The sequence below is a fragment of the Nerophis lumbriciformis genome, linkage group LG37 (genome assembly GCF_033978685.3).
Source record: "Nerophis lumbriciformis linkage group LG37, RoL_Nlum_v2.1, whole genome shotgun sequence".
Classification (NCBI taxonomy): domain Eukaryota; kingdom Metazoa; phylum Chordata; class Actinopteri; order Syngnathiformes; family Syngnathidae; genus Nerophis; species Nerophis lumbriciformis.
The window spans coordinates 409,079-432,813 of NC_084584.2; the positions used below are offsets into that span (position 1 = coordinate 409,079).

General features: G+C 34.3%; 1 protein-coding gene across 1 annotated transcript in view; it reads left to right on the forward strand.

Moving 5' to 3' along the window:
• Nucleotides 1-6,389: 6,389 nt before the first annotated feature.
• Nucleotides 6,390-23,735, forward strand: part of LOC133577188 (uncharacterized) — a 30,015-nt gene continuing 12,669 nt past the window's right edge. Inside the window, exons 1-4 of the mRNA XM_072912537.1 lie at nt 6,390-6,400; nt 14,025-14,089; nt 14,146-14,202; nt 20,777-20,800. Coding sequence (XP_072768638.1) covers nt 6,390-6,400; nt 14,025-14,089; nt 14,146-14,202; nt 20,777-20,800 — 157 coding nt within the window. The remainder of the gene's footprint in view (nt 6,401-14,024; nt 14,090-14,145; nt 14,203-20,776; nt 20,801-23,735) is intronic.

Consider the following 23,735-nt stretch of genomic DNA (forward strand, 5'->3'; position numbering starts at 1 on the left):
AACATTTATAATGTAAACAATGAGTTGTGTAAAGGTGTGTACTTGACTGTGTGTGTGCGTGTGTGAATGGACAGACATTTATAATGTAAACAAACTTACCACCACTTGTGGGTTTACAACTACACACTGTCAATGTAAACATGTCCTTTAATTTCTACTAATGCAAGCGTGTACACAATAAGTGTACACAATAAGGTACAATACGTGTACACAATAAGGTACAATACGTGTACACAATAAGGTACAATACCTGTACTCAATAAGGTACAATACCTGTACTCAATAAAGTACAATAAGTGTACACAATAAGGTACAATACGTGTACTCAATAAGATACAATAAGTGTACTCAATAAGAAACAATAAGTGTATACAATAAGGTACATTACGTGTACTCAATAAGGTACAATAAGTGTACACAATAAGGTACAAAAGGTGTACACAATAAGGTACAATATGTGTACTCAAAAAGGTACAATAAGTGTACTCAATAAGGTACAATACGTGCACTCAAAAATGTACAATACGTGTACTCATCAAGGTACAATACGTGTACATAATGAGGTACAATAAGTGTATATAATGAGGTACACTAAGTGTATATAATGATGTACAATAAGTGTATATAATGAGGTACAATAAATGTATATAATGAGGTACAATAAGTGTACTCAATAAGGTACAATAGGTGTACACAATAAGGTACAAAACATGTACTCAATAAGGTACAAAAAGTGTACTCAATATGGTACAATAAGTGTACTCAATAAATTACAATAAGTGTACTCAATAAAGGACAATAAGTGTACACAATAAGATACAAAACATGTACTCAATAAGGTACAGAAAGTGTACTCAATATGGTACAATAAGTGTACTCAATAAATTACAATAAGTGTACTCAATAAAGGACAATAAGTGTACACAATAAGGTACAACATGTGTACTCAATAAAGTGCAATAAGTGTACTCAATAATGTACAATAAGTGTACTCAATAAGGTACAATAGGTGTACACAATAAGATACAATAAGTGTACTCAATAAGGTACAATAAGTGTATTCAATAAGGTACAATAAGTGTCCTCAATAAAGTAAAAGTATATAATGAGGTACAATAAGTGTATATAACAAGGTACATTACGTGTATATAATGAGGTACAATAAGTGTATAAAATGAGGTACAATAAGTGCATATAATGAGGTAAAATAAGTGTATATAATAAGTGTATAATTAAGTGTATATGATAAGTGTATATAATAAGTGTATACAATAAGGTACAATAAGTGTATATAATAAGGTACAATAAGTGTATATATTATGTGTATATAATAAGGTACAAAAAGTGTATATAATAAGGTACAATAAGTGTATATAATAAGGTACAAAAAGTGTATATAATAAGTGCATATAATAAGGTACAATAAGTGTATATAATAAGTGTATATAATAAGGTACAATAAAAGTATATAAGAAGTTACATTAAGTGTATATAATAAGTGTATATAATAAGGTACAATAAGTGTATATAATAAGTGTATATAATAAGGTACAATAAGTGTATATAATAAGTGTATATAATAAGATACAATAAGTGTATATAATAAGGTACAATAAGTGTATGTAATAAGTGTTTATAGTAAGTGTATATAATAAAAGTATATAATAAGGTACAATAAGTGTATATAATAAACATATATAATAAGTGTATATAATAAGGTACAATAAGTATATATCATAACTGTATGTAATAAGTGTATATAATAAGGTACAATAAGTGTATAAAATAGGTGTGTATAATAAGTGTTTATAATAAGTGTATATAATAAGGTACAATAAGTGTATATCATAACTGTATGTAATAAGTGTATATAATAAGGTACAATAAGTGTATAAAATAGGTGTGTATAATAAGTGTATATAATAAGTTTTTATAATAAGTGTATATAATAAGGTACAATAAGTGTATATAATAAGTGCATATAATAATTGTATATAATAAGGTACAATAAGTGTATATAATAAGTGTGTATAATGAGTGCATATAATAAGTGTTTATAATAAGTGTTTATAATAAGTGTATATAATTATTTAACATAATAAGTGTATATAATAATTGTATATAAGTGTATATAATAAGATACAATGAGTGTATATAATAGGTGTTTATAATAAGGTATAATAAGTGTGTATAATAAGTGTATATAATAAGTGTATATAATAAGTGTATACAATAGTTGTATTTAATAAGTGTACATAATAAGTGTTCATAATAAGATACAATAAGCGCATATAATTATTGTATACAATAGGTGTATATAATAAGTGTTCATAAGGTACAATAAGTGTGTATAATAAGTGTATATAATAAGTGTATATTATAAAGTACAATAAGTGTTTATAATAATGTACAATAAGTGTATATAATAAGTGTTTATGATAAGTGTATATAATAATGTATAATAAGTGTATATAATACATTTATATAATAAGTGTTTATAAGTGTATATAATAAGTATATATGATAAATGTATATAATAAGTGTATATAATAAGTGTTTATAATAAGTGTATTTAATAAGTGTATTTAATAAGTGTTTATAAAAAGTGTGTATAATAAGGTATAATAAGTGTATATAATAAGGTACAATCAGTGTATACAATTAGTGTATATAATAAGGTACAATAAGTGTATACAACAAGTGTATAAAATAAGGTACAATAAGTGTATAAAACAAGTGCATAAAATAAGTGTATATAATAAGGTAAAATACGTGTATATAATAGGTGTATATAATAAGTGTATAAAATGAGATACAATAAGTGTATATAATAAGTGAATATCATAAGTGTATATACTGAGTGTATATACAGTAATTAGTGTATATAATAATTGCATATAATAAGTGTATATAATAAGTGTATATAATGAGTGAATATAATAAGTGTATATAATGAGTGTATATAATGAGTATATATGAGTGTATATGAGTGTATATAACAAGTGTAAATATTAAGTGTATATAATAAGTGTATATAATAAGTGCATATAATAAGTGTAAATATTAAGTGTATATAATGAGTGTGTGTAATGAGTGTATATAATAAGTGTAGATAAGTATATATAATAAGTGTAAATATTAAGTGTATATAATAAGTGTATATAATGAGTGTATATGAGTGTATAAAATAAGATACAATAAGTGTTTGTAATAAGTGTATATAATAAGTGTGTGTAATGAGTGTATATAATAAGGTACAATAAGTGTTTATAATAAGGTACAATAAGTGTATATAATAAGTATTTATAATAAGTGTATATAATAAGTGTAAATATTAAGTTTGTATAATAAGTGTATATAACAAGTATATATAATAAGTGTAAATATTAAGTGTATATAATAAGTGCATATAATAAGTGTAAATATTAAGTGTATATAATAAGTGTATATAATAAGTGTATGTAATAAGTGTATAAGTGTAAATATTAAGTGTATATAATGAGTGTGTGTAATGAGTGTATATAATAAGTGTAGATAAGTATATATAATAAGTGTAAATATTAAGTGTATATAATAAGTGTATATAATGAGTGTATATGAGTGTATAAAATAAGATACAATAAGTGTTTGTAATAAGTGTATATAATAAGTGTGTGTAATGAGTGTATATAATTAGTGTATATAATAAGGTACAATAAGTGTGTATAACAAGGTACAATAAGTGTATATAATAAGTGTTTATAATAAGTGTATATAACAAGTGTAAATATTAAGTTTGTATAATAAGTGTATATAACAAGTATATATAATAAGTGTAAATATTAAGTGTATATAATAAGTGTATACAACAAGTGTATATAATAAGTGTATATAATGAGTGTATATAATGAGTGTAGATAATAAGTGTATATAATAAGTGTCTATAATCAGTGTAAATATTAAGTGTATATAATAAGTGTATATAATAAGTGTAAATATTAAGTGTATATAATAAATGTATATAATAAGTATATATAATGCGTGTATATAATGAGTGTAGATAAGAAGTGTTTATAATAAGTGTAAATATTAAGTGTAAATATTAAGTGTATATAAGTGTATATTATATGTGTAAATATTAAGTGTATTTAATAAGTGTATATAATGAGTGTAAATAATAAGTGTATATAATAAGTGCATATAAGTGTATATAATATGTGTAAATATTAAGTGTATATAATAAGTGTATATAATAAGTGCATATATTAAGTGTAAATATTAAGTGTACATAATAAGTGTATATAATAAGTGTATATAATAAGTGTATATAATATGTGTAAATATTAAGTGTATATAATAAGTGTATATAATAAGTGCATATATTAAGTGTAAATATTAAGTGTACATAATAAGTGTATATAATAAGTGTATATAATATGTGTAAATATTAAGTGTATATAATAAGTGTATATAATAAGGGTATATAATACTAAGTGTATATAATATGTGTATATAATAAGTGTATATAATAAGTGTATATAATACTAAGTGTATATAATAAGTGTATATAATAAGTTAGCCCATGGCCGAGTGAAAGCAAAGCAGAGAGAGAGCCACACTGTCTGTAGGACAAGCCCCGCCCCACTGTAGCAAAGCCACGCCCCCTTAGTATAAAAAGGCGCCTTGGGGTTTGGTCTGCACACAGACGTCATGTCGCCTTGGTGAGTACACTTATTGATTATACTTACTGACTTATTGATTATACTTACTGACTTATTGATTATACATAGTGACTTATTGATTATACTTAGTGACTTATTGATTATACATACTGACTTATTGATTATACATAGTGACTTATTGATTATACTTACTGACTTATTGATTATACATACTGACTTATTGATTATACATACTGACTTATTGATTATACTTACTGACTTATTGATTATACTTACTGACTTATTGATTATACATACTGACTTATTGATTATACATACTGACTTATTGATTATACATACTGACTTATTGATTATACTTACTGACTTATTGATTATACATACTGACTTATTGATTATACTTAGTGACTTATTGATTATACATAGTGACTTATTGATTATACATACTAACTTATTGATTATACATACTGACTTATTGATTATACATACTGACTTATTGATTATACATACTGACTTATTGATTATACTTACTGACTTATTGATTATACATACTGACTTATTGATTATACTTAGTGACTTATTGATTATACATAGTGACTTATTGATTATACATACTAACTTATTGATTATACATACTGACTTATTGATTATACTTAGTGACTTATTGATTATACATACTGACTTATTGATTATACATACTGACTTATTGATTATACTTAGTGACTTATTGATTATACATACTAACTTATTGATTATACATACTGACTTATTTATTATACTTAGTGACTTATTGATTATACATACTGACTTATTGATTATACATACTGACTTATTGATTATACATACTGACTTATTGATTATACATACTGACTGATTGATTATACATACTGACTTATTGATTATACATACTGACTTATTGATTATACATAGTGACTTATTGATTATACATAGTGACTTATTGATTATACATACTGACTTATTGATTATACATACTGACTTATTGATTATACATAGTGACTTATTGATTATACATACTGACTTATTGATTATACATAGTGACTTATTCATTATACATACTGACTTATTGATTATACATAGTGACTTATTGATTATACATACTGACTTATTGATTATACATAGTGACTTATTGATTATACATACTGACTTATTGATTATACATAGTGACTTATTAATTATACATAGTGACTTATTGATTATACATAGTGACTTATTGATTATACATAGTGACTTATTGATTATACATAGTGACTTATTGATTATACATAGTGACTTATTGATTATACATAGTGACTTATTGATTATACATAGTGACTTATTCATTATACATAGTGACTTATTGATTATACATGGTGACTTATTGATTATACATAGTGACTTATTGACTATACATAGTGACTTATTGATTATACATAGTGACTTATTGATTATACACCTCTTAGTGACTTATTGATAATACATCCTGATAGTGACTTATTGATTATACACCTTGATAGTGACTTATTGATTACTTGACCACTAATTGATTACTTGCCAACTAATTAACACACACATCATGTCACCTTGGTGAGTACACCTCTATATCTTCATAGTGACTTATTGATTACTTAACCACTAATTAATGACAGTGATAGTGACTTATTGATTACTTAACTAATTAATGACAGTGATAGTGACTTATTGATTACTTAACCACTAACTAACACACACATCATGTCGCCTTGGTGAGTACACCTCTATGATAGTGACTTATTGATTACTTGACCACTAATTAATGACAGTGATAGTGACTTATTGATTACTTGACCACTAATTAACACACACACATCATGTCGCCTAGGTGAGTACACCTCTATGATAGTGACTTATTGATTACTTGACCACTAATTAATTACCATGATAGTGACTTATTGATTACTTGACCACTAATTAATGACAGTGATAGTGACTTATTGATTACTTGACCACTAATTAACACACACACATCATGTCGCCTAGGTGAGTACACCTCTATGATAGTGACTTATTGATTACTTGACCACTAATTAATTACCATGATAGTGACTTATTGATTACTTGACCACTAATTAATAACAGTGATAGTGACTTATTGATGACATGACCACTAAGTAATTACCATGATAGTGACTAATTGATGACTTGACCACTAAATAATTACCATGATAGTGACTTATTGATGACATGACCACAAAGTAATTACCATGATAGTGACTAATTGATGACTTGACCACTAAATAATTACCATGATAATGACTAATTGATGACTTGACCACTAAATAAGTACAGTGATAGTGACTAATTGATGACATAAGGACTAATTACAGTGATAGTGACTTATTGATGACATGAGGACTAATTAATTACCATGATAGTGACTAATTGATGGTAATATTAGATTGATGAATTAACATGATAGTTACTATTTGATAGACATGACTAATTCCTAGATAGGGTAGTGACTAATGAATGGACACATTATATATTACAATAGTAATACAGTAGTAATAGACTGATAGTGATACAGTCTAATTCATGGACATGATCATTTTTGGACGGAATAGGGATATATTGGTTGAAATGATTAATTGATGGATATGATAGTGATTAAATGATGGATATGATATTGATTAATTGATGGATATGATAGTGATTAAATGATGGATATGATATTGATTAATTGATGGATATGATAGTGATTAAATGATGGATATGATAGTGATTAATTGATGGATATGATGGTGATTAATTGATTACAATTATAGTGATTAAATGATGGACATGAGAGTGATTAATTGATGGATATGATAGTGATTAAATGATGGATATGATAGTGATTAATTGATTAAAATGATAATGATTAAATTATGGACATGAGAGTGATTAAATGATGGGCATGATAGTGATTAATTGATGGATATGATAGTGATTAATTGATAGATATGATAGTGATTAATTGATAGATATGATAGTGATTAATTGATGGATATGATAGTGATTAATTGATGGATATGATTGTGATTAATTGATAGATATGATAGTGATTAATTGATGGATATGATAGTGATGAATTGATGGATATGATAGTGATTAATTGATGGGCATGATAGTGATTAATTGATGGACATGATAGTGATTAATTGATGGATATGATAGTGATTAATTGATGGATATGATAATGATTAATTGATAGATATGATAGTGATTAATTGATGGATATGATAGTGGTTACGTTATGGACATGATAGTGATTAATTGATAGATATGATAGTGATTAATTGATGGATATAATTTTGACTAATTGATGGACATGATAGTGATTAATTGATGGACATGATAGTGATTAATTGATTGATATTATAGTGATTAATTGATGGATATGATAGTGATTAATTGATGGTCATGATAGTGATTAATTTATTGAAATTGTAGTGATTAATTGATGGATATTATAGTGATTAATTGATAGTTATGATAGTGATTAATTGATTGATATTGTAGTTATTAATTGATGGATATGATAGTGATTAATTGATGGATATGATAGTGATTAATTGATGGCTATGATAGTGATTAATTGATGGCTATGATAGTGATTAATTGATGGACATGAGAGTGATTAATTGATGGATATGATAGTGATTAATTGATGGACATGATAGTGATTAATTGATGGATATGATAGTGATTAATTGATGGACATGATAGTGATTAATTAATAGATATGATAGTGATTAATTGATGGATATGGTAGTGATTAATTGATAGATATGATAGTGATTAATTGATGGACCTGATAGTGATTAATTGATGGACATGATAGTGATTAATCGATGGATATGATAGTGATTAATTGATGGACATGTTAGTGATTAATTGATGGATATGATAGTGATTAATTGATGGACATGATAGTGATTAATTGATGGATATGATAGCGATTAATTGATGGATATGATAGTGATTAATTGATGGACATGATAGTGATTAATTGATGGATATGATAGTGATTAATTGATGGATATGATAGTGATTAATTGATGGACATGATAGTGATTAATTGATGGATATGATAGTGATTAATTGATGGATATGATAGTGATTAATTGATGGACATGATAGTGATTAATTGATGGATATGATAGTGATTAATTGATGAATATGATAGTGATTGATTAATTGATGGATATGATAGTGATTAATTGATGGATGTGATAGGGATTAATTGATGTATATGATAGTCACTAATTGATGGACATTATAGTGTTTAATTGATGGATGTGATAGTGATTAATTGATGGATATGATAGTGATTAATTGATGGATATGATAGTGATTAATTGATGGATATGATAGTGATTAATTGATGGATATGATAGTGATTAATTGATGGACATTATAGTGATTAATTGATAGACATGATAGTGATTAATTGATGGATATGATAGTGATTAATGGATCCATATGATGGTGATTATTTGATGGACATGATAGTGATTAAAAGATGCATATTATAGTGATTAACAACTCAAGTACAAGTACAACCCATTAATTGATGGACATGATAGTGATTAATTGATTGGTATTATAGTGTATAATTGATGGATATGATAGTGATTAATTGATGGATATGATAGTGATTAATTGATGGATATGATAGTGATTAATTAATGGCTATGATAGAGATTAATTGATAGATATGATAGTGATTAATTGATAGATATGATAGTGATTAATTAATGGCTATGATATAGATTAATTGATAGATATGATAGTGATAATTGATGGATATGATAGTGATTAAGTGATGGATATGATTGTGATTAATTGATGGATATGATAGTGATTAATTGATGGACATGATAGTGATTAATTGATAGATATGATAATGATTAATTGATAGATATGATAGTGATTCATTGATGGATATGATAGTGATTAAGTGATGGATATGATTGTGATTAATTGATGGATATGATAGTGATTAATTGATGGATATGATAGTGATTAATTAATGATAGATAACAGACCAAACAGATGAAATGTGTCAAATCATGGAGGGATGTCTACAACTTGTTTGTGTGTGTCTGGGTCAAGGACATTGCTATCAACACTTTCTTTCTTTCTTTTAGTTTATTTGGTACATGAACACACTTACAGCATAATAAATCACACAATTTCATATCATTTCACTTGACATCATGTCTGAAAAGGAGTAGGAAGAAGCAAAGTTTATTTAATCTTACCCCTTTCCCACTTCGGAGCGTTTACAAATATATACAATCATTTACTGACCTTTTTATATAATAAAATAACATCTATGAATTAGTATACTCAACAGTTTTGTAATATTTAATTAATTAATTCAGTCATTATTAACATACTGAGATTAAAAATATCTTATTTTCAATAAGGTTGGAAATATGTCTCATAATTCTTCTTCTTTGTACTCTGTAAGCACTATTATTTTGAACAACCTCTTAAAGTGGATCATATCAGTACAATGTTTCACTTCTTTACTTCATCCATTCCATCATTTAATTCCACATACTGACATGCTTAAGATTCTAAGTGTTGTACGTGCATATAAATGTTTTCAATTATTTTTTCCTCTAAGGTCTCTTTAGTTGAGAAGAATTGTTGTCCATTCTTTAGTAGCAGGTTATAGTTTGCTTTTACATCATTTTAGCTCTTTGCAATTTTACCAAATCACCGAACTTTAATATTTTTGACTCAATAAATAAAGTGTTTGTGTGTTCTCTATATCCAACATTATGTATCAGTCTAATTGATCTTTTTTGTAACACGGTTAGTGAATGTAGCGCACATTTGTAGTTATTTCCCATATTTCTGCACAATAACTCAGATATGGTAACACTAGCGAGCAGTAGAGAGTATGAAGTGAGTTTTGGCCCAGGACATATTTTGCTTTATTCATTATTGAAATGTTTTTTGCCACCTTATGTTGTATGTTTTGTATATGAGATTTCCAGTTCATTTGATCATCTATTAATACTCCCAAAAATCTGGTTTCTTTTACCCTTTCTATGTCTATTCCGTTTATTTGTACTCGTGTATGATGCTCTTTTCTACTGTTACCAAATAGCATTATTTTACTTTTACTGAGATTGAAAGATAGTCTGTTTTTGTCAAAGCATCTTTTTAATGTGTTCATTTCTTCTGTTATTATTTGTATTATCTTCTGTGTGTTCTCTCCTGAACAGAAAGCAGTTGTGTCGTCTGCAAATAAAACCAACTTGAAGTCCTTTGTAACTTTACAAATGTGCATTATATAAAGATGAAACAATCTTGGTCCCAGTATTGATCCCTGGGGTACACCACAGGATATATCTAGCCATATTTTCACCCATCTTCACATATTGCTTCCTGTTGGTTAAATAACTTCTTACCCAATTCAAGACCAAACCTCTGATGCCATATCCTTCTAATTTTTGTATTAAAACATCATGATTAATTGTGTCAAAAGCTTTAGTTAAGTCCACGAATACTGCGGCCGCACATTCTTTACCATCTATTGCATTGCTCATTTCCTCTGTTATTTGGATTAATGCTATTGATGTTGAGATAGTTGCTCAGAATCCATATTGGTTCTCCACGAGCGTCCCGCTTTTGTTAATAAAAAAATCTAATCAGCTATTGAATAATTTTTCCATGATTTTGGAGAATTGTGGAAGTAATGAAACTGGTGTGTAGTTAGTAAACTGCTGTATGTCTCCATCCATCCATCCATCTTCTTCCGCTTATCCGAGGTCGGGTCGCGAGGGCAGCAGCCTAAGCAGGGAAGCCCAGACTTCCCTCTCCCCAGCCACTTCGTCCAGCTCTTCCTGTGGGACCCCGAGGCGTTCCCAGGCCAGCCGGGAGACATAGTCTTCCCAACGTGTCCTGGGTCTTCCCCGTGGCCTCCTACCGGTCGGACGTGCCCTAAACACCTCCCTAGGGAGGCGTTCGGGTGGCATCCTGACCAGATGCCCGAACCACCTCATCTGGCTCCTCTCCATGTGGAGGAGCAGCGGCTTTACTTTGAGCTCCCCCCGGATGACAGAGCTTCTCACCCTATCTCTAAGGGAGAGCCCCGCCACCCGGCGGAGGAAACTCATTTGGGCCGCTTGTACCCGTGATCTTGTCCTTTTGGTCATAACCCAAAGCTCATGACCATAGGTGAGGATGGGAACGTAGATGGACCGGTAAATTGAGAGCTTTGCCTTCCGGCTCAGCTCCTTCTTCACCACAACGGATCGATACAGCGTCCGCATTACTGAAGACGCCGCACCGATCCGCCTGTCAATCTCACCATTCACTCTTCCCCCACTCGTGAACAAGACTCCGAGGCACTTGAACTCCTCCACTTGGGGCAAGATCTCCTCCCCAACCCGGAGATGGCACTCCACCCTTTTCCGGGCGAGAACCATGGACTCGGACTTGGAGGTGCTGATTCTCATCCCAGTCACTTCACACTCAGCTGCGAACCGATCCAGCGAGAGCTGAAGATCCTGGCCAGATGAAGCCATCAGGACCAAATCACCTGCAAAAAGCAGAGACCTAATCCTGCAGCCACCAAACCAGATCCCCTCAACGCCTTGACTGCGCCTAGAAATTCTGTCTATAAAAGTTATGAACAGAATGGGTGACAAAGGGCAGCCTTGGCGGAGTCCAACCCTCACTGGAAACGTGTCCGACTTACTGCCGGCAATGCGGACCAAGCTCTGGCACTGATCATACAGGGAGCGGACCGCCACAATCAGACAGTCCGATACCCCATACTCTCTAAGCACACCCCACAAGACTTCCCGAGGGACACGGTCGAATGCCTTCTCCAAGTCCACAAAGCACATGTAGACTGGTTGGGCAAACTCCCATGCACCCTCAAGGACCCTGCCCAGAGTATAGAGCTGGTCCACAGTTCCACGACCAGGACGAAAACCACACTGTTCATCCTGAATCCAAGGTTGGACTATCCGGCGTAGCCTCCTCTCCAGTACACCTGAATAGACCTTACCGGGAAGGCTGAGGAGTGTGATCCACGATAGTTAGAACACATCCTCCGGTTCCCCTTCTTAAAGAGATGTATGTCTCCATTCTTATAAATTGGTATGACTTTTGCAATTTTCATTTTGTCAGGGAATTTGCCGGTTAGAAATGATACGTTGCTGATATATGTCAGAGGTTCTGAAATGTCTTCTTCTAGAAGTCATCAACATCCTCTTCATTGTCCCAAATGTGTTTCCTCAGATCCTTCCTTTTTTATGGTTACCATATCTATTCCATGACAGTCGGTTGAGGTCTTGGATTCACAATTTTTTACAATTTTGATTATTTCTTCTTTTGTCACGTTCTTAAGAAACATGGAATTGGGATTTCTGTCTATGAGCTCACTCAAGTCCTCAACTGATCCATCATCTGCATTTGGAATTCTTTGATCCAGATTATTTTCCGATATTAACAAAGTAATCATTGAAACGTTCAACTATTTGGTTCATATTGTCATTTTTTGTATTTCCATGTAGAAAGTAGTGGGGGTAATCTTTCTTAGCAGCATTTTTAATGATGCTATTTAGGATGCCCCATGTTGTTTCTGTTCTTCTTTAATAATTGTCTGTAGTATTCCTTCTTACATCTTCCTAGTGTACCAATTAGCTTCTTTTTATATTTATTATACTTATTTTCTGCCTCTATAGATGTCTGTGTTATTAATATTCCATATAATGTCTTTTTTTTGTGACAGGCATTTTTCAGTCCTTTTGTCATCCATGGTTGGTTGTTTTTCTTTTGCTTCTTACTAACTTCTTTCCATGGACAATGTTTATCATAGAGTGTTAGAAAGGTGTTGAAAAAATTCCCATATGCGTCATCGACATCATCTTCATTATATACATTGTCCCAAATGTGTTTCCTCAGATCCTTCCTGAAGGAAATCATTCCTTCTTCTGTGCATAGTCTTTGAAATGTCTTTTTGTCAATCTTCTTCTTCCTGTAGTTGCCATCATAAATAGTAAAGACTGGCAGATGGTCGCTGATGTGGGTTGTTAACAGTCCACTTGTTGTATTATTATCAAAGACATTTGACTCTCTATGTATCATTTTTGTTAGGGTAAGATTGTAACTTTGATGTTGTTTTTGTTGCACGCGCCATTTACAAGTAGGATGTTTTTATCAAAATATAACTATAGATGCCCACATTATCCTAAATATATCCTAAATATTGATAGGTGTTAAGTATGAATGACTTGTGTCCCTTTATTGGCAAGTATTGATTATTGTCACTGAAGCAAATAAGTTTCTGAGGGAAATCATTGATTTGCGTTTCATCAGGAACTTCATTTTCGTGTCCCTGCTGGTTGCCTTGGTTACGACAGTCCTGCCAGCTCCCACTGAAGGTAAAAAGAGATTGTGGACAGAAGATTCAATATGCTGAACATGCCTGATTTTACAGAGCAAGAGGAGGCGGAGCTTACAGAGGATGTGGAGGGCGAGCAGTCCGAGGAAGAGGGTAGGCCTATTACTCTTACTATTGTTTGGAACATATTGTTCAATAAACACCTTTCACACAATAGTCTTACTATTGTTTGGAACATATTGTTCAATAAACACCTTTCACACAAAATATTTGGTAGTAGTATTAAATAGTAGTACCGTATTTTCCGCACCATAAGGCGCCCTGGGTTATAAGCCGCGCCTTCAATGAACGGCATATTTCAAAACTTTGTCCACCTATAAGCCGCCCCGTGTTATAAGCCGCATCTAACTGCGCTAAAGGAATGTCAAAAAAACAGTCAGATAGGTCAGTCAAACTTTAATAATATATTAAAAACCAGCGTGATGTGGGCGCGCATGGAGTCGTATATCAACATGGACGGAGCTGCGTGAAAAAAGCCACCCGGCCTCTTCGCGTAAACTTACCTTAACCACTCGCTCATCTTTTCTTCATCCATCCATCCTTTCGAGTTAGCTTTTATGATGACGCCGGCTGGAAAGGTCTCTTTTGGCAAGGTCTTCCTTTTGAATATCACCATGGGTGGAAGTTTCTGGCCATTAGCATGGCAAGCTAGAACCACAGTGAAGGATGACTTCTCATTCCCTGTGGTGCGAATATTCACCGTACGTGCTCCCGTTGTATCCACAGTGCGGTTCACAGGAATATCAAAAGTCAGTGGAACCTCGTCCATGTTGATAATGTTCTCTGGCCGGATCTTTTTTTCAGCTATCTTGTTTTTACAATATGCACGGAAAGTAGCCAGCTTTTCTTGAAAGTCTTTAGGCAGTTGCTGTGAAATAGTAGTCCGTGTGCGGATGGAGAGATTGCGTCTTGGAAACCTGTCGCTTAGTAGGAGCCAATTTGTGGTCTTTACAGATGTGTAAACACAAAGGAAATGAAACGTACCGGTAATATCCGCGCGCTTCTTCTTCTTCTACGCGGGCGGGTGGTTGCTTACAGTAGAAGAAGAAGCGCTTCCTGTTCTATGGGGGCGGGTGCTTACCTTGGCGGTTGCTTGCGTAGAAGAAGAAGCACTTCCTCTACTACGGGGAAAAAAGATGGCGGCTGTTTACCGTAGTTGCGAGACCTAAACTTTATGAAAATGAATCTTAATATTAATCCATATATAAAGCGCACCGGGTTATAAGCCGCACTGTCAGCTTTTGAGTAAATTTGTGGTTTTTAGGTGCGGCTAATAGTGCGGAAAATACGGTAGATTTGGTAGTAGTAGTAGTAGTAGTACTATTAAATAGTAGTAGATTTGGTGGTAGTAGTATTAGATAGTAGATTTGGTAGTAGTAGTAGACTTAGACTTACTTTTTATTGTCATTCAAATGTGAACTTTACAGCACAGATAAGAACGAATTTTCGTTACATAAACTCATGGTAGTGCAGGATAAAAAAGCAATAAGGTGCATATTTAAATAAATAAATAGGTTACTGTACAAATAAACATATTGCACTTTTTCATATGCATTCACGTTTATGGATGTATGTTATATTGTCTTTTTTATTCCAGCCAGTTAATCCATTTTGGGGGGAGTTGAGGGGATCATTTAATTATGATGCGTTCAAGAGTCTTATGTACATTATTATTATGATGCGTTCAAGAGTCTTACGGCCTGAGGGAAGAAGCTGTTACAGAACCTGGAGGTTCTGCTCCGGAGGCTGCGGAACCTCTTTCTAGAGTCCAGCAGTGAAAACAGTCCTTGGTGGGGGTGGGAGGAGTCTTTGCAGATTTTCTGAGCCCTGGTCAGGCAGCGGCTTTTTGCCATCTCCTGGATAGGAGGAAGAGGAGTCCTGATGATCTTTTCCGCCGTCCTCACCACTCTCTGGAGAGACTTCCAGTCTGAGGCATTGCAGGCTCCAGTCCAGACAGAGATGCTGTTGGTCAGCAGGCTCTCTATAGTGCCTCTGTAGAATGTGCTGAGAGAGCTGTGCTCTTTTCATCCCACGCAGAAAGTGCATGTGCTGCTGAGCTCTTTTTACAAGTGTGTAGGGACCAGGTTATATTGTCAGTTATCTGCACCCCCAGGAACTTGGTGCTGCTTACTATCTCCACTGCAGTGTCGTTGATGAAGAGTGGAGCGTGGCTGGACTGGTGCTTCCTGAAGTCAACAATGATCTCCTTGGTCTTGTTGACATTCAGGACCAGGTTGTTGGTTCTGCACCAGTCAACCAGATGTTTCACCTCCTCCCTGTAGTCCATGTGGTTGTTGTCATGGATGAGGCCCACTACTGTTGTGTACTTCACAATGTGGTTAGTAGTGGACCTGGCGCAGCAGTCATGAGTCATCAACGTGAACAGCAGTGGACTCAGGACGCAGCCCTGGGGGGAGCCGGTGCTCAGGGAGATGGCACTGGAGGTGTTGTTGCCCACTCTCACAGACTGGAGTCTGTCTGTGAGGAAGTCGAGCAGCCAGTTGCAAAGGGGGGTACTGAATCCAAGGTTTGCTCACCAAGTGCTGCGGGATGATGGTGTTAAATGCTGAGCTGAAGTCCAGAAACAACATCCGCACGTGTGTGTCCTTTCCTTCCAGATGTTCTAAGCTCAGGTGGAGTGCAGAGGAGATGGCGTCCTCTGTGGAGCGGTTAGGGCGATAAGCAAACTGGTATGGGTGGAATGTGGGGGGAAGTCTGGAGACAATATATTCCTTTACCAGCCTCTCCAAGCACTTCATTATGATGGGGGTGAGTGCAATGGGGCGGTAATCATTGAGGGAGGAGATTGTGGGGTTTTTAGGCACTGGAATGATTGTGGCCGTCTTAAAACATGATGGTCCCACAGCCTGGGTCAGCGAGATGTTGAAGATGTCTGTGAGAACCCCAGCCAGCTGGTCTGCACATCCCTTAAGCACCTTGCCCGGAATGTCATCAGGTCCAGGTGCTTTCCGGGGGTTCACTCTCCTCAGGGTTTTCCGGACATCCGCTATGTCCAGGTTTAGCGTCTGTTCATCAGGGCGAGGGTTGGGTTTTCTCGCCGGAGTGGTGTTAAGTGCCTCAAACCTCGCAAAGTGGTTGTTGAGGTCGTTCAGAAAGCTGATACTGTTGTCACAGGGACGGGGGGCAGCTTTATAGTCCGTGATGACCTGTATGCCCTGCCACATTCGTCTAGGTCAGTGGTTCTTAACCTGGGTTCGATCGAACCCTAGGGGTCGGTGAGTCGGGCTCAGGGGTTCGGCGGAGGTCAAGACACACCCGACTCATCGTGTAAATAAAAACTTCTCCCTATCAGCGTACTACGGATACGGCAACAGCAGAAGTCAGACTGATTCCCAGGTGTGTAATTTGTTGTCAGTTTTTGCACTGTGTTGGTTTTGTTCTTCGAACAAGGTGATGTTCATGCACAGTTCATTTTGTGCACCAGTAATAAAACATGGTAACACTTTAGTATGGGGAACATATTCACCTATAATTAGTTGCTTATTAACATGCAAATGAGTAACATCTTCTTCTTCTTCCTGTAGTTGCCATCATAAATAGTAAAGACTGGCAGATGGTCGCTGATGTGGGTTGTTAACAGTCCACTTGTTGTATTATTATCAAAGACATTAGTGAAGATATTGTCAATAAGTGTAGCACTGTGACTTTGGCCTTGGGATTTGGGGATACAAAGTCATACTAAACATTGTATCTGTGAAGTCATTCATGGACTTTTGCTTGTTGGGGTTCAAGAGATCAATGTTGAAGTCTCCACATAAAAAAAGTACTTTTTGACTGATTCCATTGAAAGTTCCCTTAATCCAGTCTTCAAATCCTTCAATACTTGAGTTGGGTGCCCTATAAATACAACTGATCAATACATTTCTACTTCTTTCATGACATATCTCAATGGTTCTACACTCTCAAACATTGTCAATAGCCAGTGACATGTTTTTTACCACCTTGTAATGGAAGTCCTTCATCACATATACAGCAACTCCGCCTCCATTCTTCTTTACTCTATTACCGTATTTTCCGCACTATAAGGCGCACCTAAAAACCACACATTTTCTCAAAAGCTGACAGTGCGCCTTATAACCCGGTGCGCTTTATATATGGATTAATATTACGATTCATTTTCATAAAGTTTCGATCTCGCAACTACGGTAAACAGCCGCCATCTTTTTTCCCGGTAGAACAGGAAGCGCTTCTTCTTCTACGCAAGCAACCGCCAAGGTAAGCACCCGCCCCCATAGAACAGGAAGCGCTTCTTCTTCTACTGTAAGCAACCACCCGCCCGCGTAGAAGAAGAAAAAGGGCGCGGATATTACCGTACGTTTCATTTCCTTTGTGTGTTTACATCTGTAAAGACCACAAAATGGCTCCTACTAAGCGTCAGGGATCCGGTTCATGAAAAGACGCAATCTCTCCATCCGCACACGGATTACTATTTCACAGCAACTGATATTCCTGTGAACCGCACTGTGGATACAACGGGAGCACGTACGGTGAATATTCGCACCACAGGGAATGAGAAGTCATCCTTCACTGTGGTTCTAGCTTGCCATGCTAATGGCCAGAAACTTCCACCCATGGTGATATTCAAAAGGAAGACCTTGCCAAAAGAGACCTTCCAGCCGGCGTCATCATAAAAGCTAACTCGAAGGGATGGATGAAGAAAAGATGAGCGAGTGGTTAAGGTAAGTTTAAGTTTACGCGAAGAGGCCGGGTGGCTTTTTTCACGCAGCCCCGTCCATGTTGATATACGACTCCATGCGCGCCCACATCACGCTGGTTTTTAATATATTATTAAAGTTTGACTGACCTATCTGACTGTTTTTTTGACATTCCTTTAGCGCAGTTAGATGCGGCTTACAACACGGGGCGGCTTATAGGTGGACAAAGTTTTTAAATATGCCGTTCATTGAAGGCGCGGCTTATAACCCAGGGCGCCTTATGGTGCGGAAAATACGGTAATATAATTGAGTTCATATCCTTCTAGTCCAAAGTCCATTCCTTTTTTTGGAACCATCCATGTCTTGGATACAGTGATTATTTTGAAAGGTTCTTTAAATTGTTCCAAAAATGATTTCATATTGTTAAAATTGGCATGCAAGCTTCTGCAGTTAATGTGAATAATTGGAATGAATGTTGGTGTTGTACTGTACTTCTGTGTAATATAAACAATTATTGTCCATGTGAGAGAAAAAAACGTGTGTCTGGATCTATAGCACCGTCCAATTCCGTCCTGTTATAGTCAATGCTGGAAAAGGTTATAAATTCTCTGTTTGATTGTTTGTGTCATGGTTGTGTTTCATTTTTTTTATCGTTATTGAAATTTATCCAGCTCTGCTATTTTCCTTACTCTTGCTTCCTCTGGTGTTCCATTTAGTTTCATAAATATTTTGCAGTTTTCTGTCCATGTTTGTTGTATGTTTCCTTGTTTTCTTAAGCTACGTGCTTTTCTGGCGATGTCTGCGTTTTTCTTTGTTAAATGTTCATTTATGTACACGTCTGTTCCTTGCAGCTTCCACCCTTGTTTTAGTCATGCAGTTTTATGTTTCCTATTGACCAATCTCATTATTATTACTGCTGCCGAATGATCCTTCTTCTTATGGAGTGGGTGGCAAGCTTCCACATTTGCCATGTCCATGAATATACCTTTTGACTCCATGAACGTTGCCACTTGCCTCTCTGTGGAGATGTCCAAACTCCCGGGCTCCTCTCCACCATTAGCAGTCACCGCCCGCCCGAGCATATGAACGGGGCTTTATATTAAGCCCGCTCAGAATAACCTCATTTATTCTTGTGTACTGTTCCAGTTCGTCCACTCGGTCCGTTAATTGTTCTATTTGTAGATTTTTTGCGTCATTCTCGACTGGTAGAATTGTGACCTCCTCCCCCAGCTGTTGGTACTGCTTAATGGCTGATACCTCTGCTGTTCAACATTCAAGCCATCTCCTCATCTCCTCACCTTCATCAGGAGAGAGCACCTTCTTTGGCCCCAAGTTGAGCTTGGCTGTTGTGGAGTTTACCGCCTCCGGTCTAGGCTGTCCTCGGTCCCGGTAGAAGTCGTCTGATGCCCAAGATACAGATCTTTCGATGGGGTCCCGTCCGGCCTGGCAAGCCTCGCGCTAGCCTCTCTCGCGCTAGCATCTCTCGCGCTAGCCTCTCTCGCGCTAGCCTCTCTCGCGCTAGCCTCTTTCGCGCTAGCCTCTCTCGCGCTAGCCTCTCTCGCGCTAGCCTCTCTCCTCCTCTGGGCCTCGCCGCCGTCACCTGTCGGTCTCGTCGCCACGATGTGGTCCCGCTGCTGCCAGCCGCTAGCCGGGCCTCTTCCTCGCCGCTCTGCTGCCGTCACACGCCGCCGCGAGAAAGCTGTCCCTCTCGCCGCCGTGAGGTGGTGGTCACACTGCTGCTGGCTGCTAGCCGGGCCTCTCCCTCGCCGCCCCGCTGCCGACACTCGCCGCCGCCGTCACCTGCCGGTCCCGTCGTCGCGAGGTGGTCCTGCTTCTGCTAGCTTCTGCTAGCTGCTAGCCGGGCCTCTCCCTCGCCGCCGACGTCTTCCGCAGGGTCCCTTCGCCGCTCCTGCCTGCTAGCCTCCTCTCTGTCTTCACTTCAGATAACACAAGACTTGATTTGGTAAAACTTGGAATTCTTTTCCTTTCAGATGACGACGACAACACAAAGGAGGGTGAGATGTCACCTTTCAACTTTCTTAACAATACTTGTAAACACCAAAGTGGAATTAAGATCGTTGTAAACATGAAAGTGGAATTAAGATCGTTGTAAACATGAAAGTGGAATTAAGATCGTTGTAAACACGAAAGTGGAATTAGGATCGTTGTAAACACGAAAGTGGAATTAAGATAGTTGTAAACATAAAAGTGGAATTAAGATCGTTGTAAACATGAAAGTGGAATGAATATAGTTGTAAACATGACTTAAATCTAAAGTGGAATAAATATAGTTGTAAACATGACATGAATCTAAAGTGGAATGAATATAGTTGTAAACATGACTTAAATCTAAAGTGGAATGAATATAGTTGTAAACATGACATGAATCTAAAGTGGAATGAATATAGTTGTAAACATGACATGAATCTAAAGTGGAATGAATATAGTTGTAAACATGACATGAATCTAAAGTGGAATGAATATAGTTGTAAACATGACATGAATCTAAAGTGGAATGAATATAGTTGTAAACATGACTTAAATCTAAAGTGGAATGAATATAGTTGTAAACATGACATGAATCTAAAGTGGAATGAAAATAGTTGTAAACATGACTTAAATCTAAAGTGGAATGAATATAGTTGTAAACATGACATGAATCTAAAGTGGAATGAATATAGTTGTAAACATGACATGAATCTAAAGTGGAATGAATATAGTTGTAAACATGACATGAATCTAAAGTGGAAAGAATATAGTTGTAAACATGACATGAATCTAAAGTGGAATGAATATAGTTGTAAACATGACATTAATCTAAAGTGGAATGAATATAGTTGTAAACATGACTTAAATCTAAAGTGGAATGAATATAGTTGTAAACATGACATGAATCTAAAGTGGAATGAATATAGTTGTAAACATGACTTAAATCTAAAGTGGAATGAATATAGTTGTAAACATGACATGAATCTAAAGTGGAATGAATATAGTTGTAAACATGACTTAAATCTAAAGTGGAATGAATGTAGTTGTAAACATGACATGAATCTAAAGTGGAATGAATATAGTTGTAAACATGACATGAATCAAAAGTGGAATGAATATAGTTGTAAACATGACATGAATCTAAAGTGGAATGAATATAGTTGTAAACATGACTTAAATCTAAAGTGGAATGAATATAGTTGTAAACATGACATGAATCTAAAGTGGAATGAATATAGTTGTAAACATGACATGAATATAAAGTGGAATGAATATAGTTGTAAACATGACATGAATCTAAAGTGGAATGAATATAGTTGTAAACATGACTTAAATCTAAAGTGGAATGAATATAGTTGTAAACATGACATGAATCTAAAGTGGAATGAATATAGTTGTAAACATGACTTAAATCTAAAGTGGAATGAATATAGTTGTAAACATGACATGAATCTAAAGTGGAATGAATATAGTTGTAAACATGACTTAAATCTAAAGTGGAATGAATATAGTTGTAAACATGACATGAATCTAAAGTGGAATGAATATAGTTGTAAACATGACATGAATCTAAAGTGGAATGAATATAGTTGTAAACATGACATGAATCTAAAGTGGAATGAATATAGTTGTAAACATGACATGAATCAAAAGTGGAATGAATATAGTTGTAAACATGACTTAAATCTAAAGTGGAATGAATATAGTTGTAAACATGACATGAATCTAAAGTGGAATGAATATAGTTGTAAACATGACATGAATCTAAAGTGGAATGAATATAGTTGTAAACATGACATGAATCTAAAGTGGAATGAATATAGTTGTAAACATGACATGAATCTAAAGTGGAATGAATATAGTTGTAAACATGACTTAAATCTAAAGTGGAATGAATATAGTTGTAAACATGACATGAATCTAAAGTGGAATGAATATAGTTGTAAACATGACATGAATCTAAAGTGGAATGAATATAGTTGTAAACATGACTTAAATCTAAAGTGGAATGAATATAGTTGTAAACATGACATGAATCTAAAGTGGAATGAATATAGTTGTAAACATGACATGAATCTAAAGTGGAATGAATATAGTTGTAAACATGACTTAAATCTAAAGTGGAATGAATATAGTTGTAAACATGACTTAAATCTAAAGTGGAATGAATATAGTTGTAAACATGACTTAAATCTAAAGTGGAATGAATATAGTTGTAAACATGACTTAAATCTAAAGTGGAATGAATATAGTTGTAAACATGACTTAAATCTAAAGTGGAATGAATATAGTTGTAAACATGACATGAATCTAAAGTGGAATGAATATAGTTGTAAACATGACATGAATCTAAAGTGGAATGAATATAGTTGTAAACATGACATGAATCTAAAGTGGAATGAATATAGTTGTAAACATGACATGAATCTAAAGTGGAATGAATATAGTTGTAAACATGACATGAATCTAAAGTGGAATGAATATAGTTGTAAACATGACATGAATCTAAAGTGGAATGAATATAGTTGTAAACATGACATGAATCTAAAGTGGAATGAATATAGTTGTAAACATGACATGAATCTAAAGTGGAATGAATATAGTTGTAAACATGACATGAATCTAAAGTGGAATGAATATAGTTGTAAACATGACATGAATCAAAAGTGGAATGAATATAGTTGTAAACATGACATGAATCTAAAGTGGAATGAATATAGTTGTAAACATGACTTAAATCTAAAGTGGAATGAATATAGTTGTAAACATGACATGAATCTAAAGTGGAATGAATATAGTTGTAAACATGACATGAATATAAAGTGGAATGAATATAGTTGTAAACATGACATGAATCTAAAGTGGAATGAATATAGTTGTAAACATGACTTAAATCTAAAGTGGAATGAATATAGTTGTAAACATGACATGAATCTAAAGTGGAATGAATATAGTTGTAAA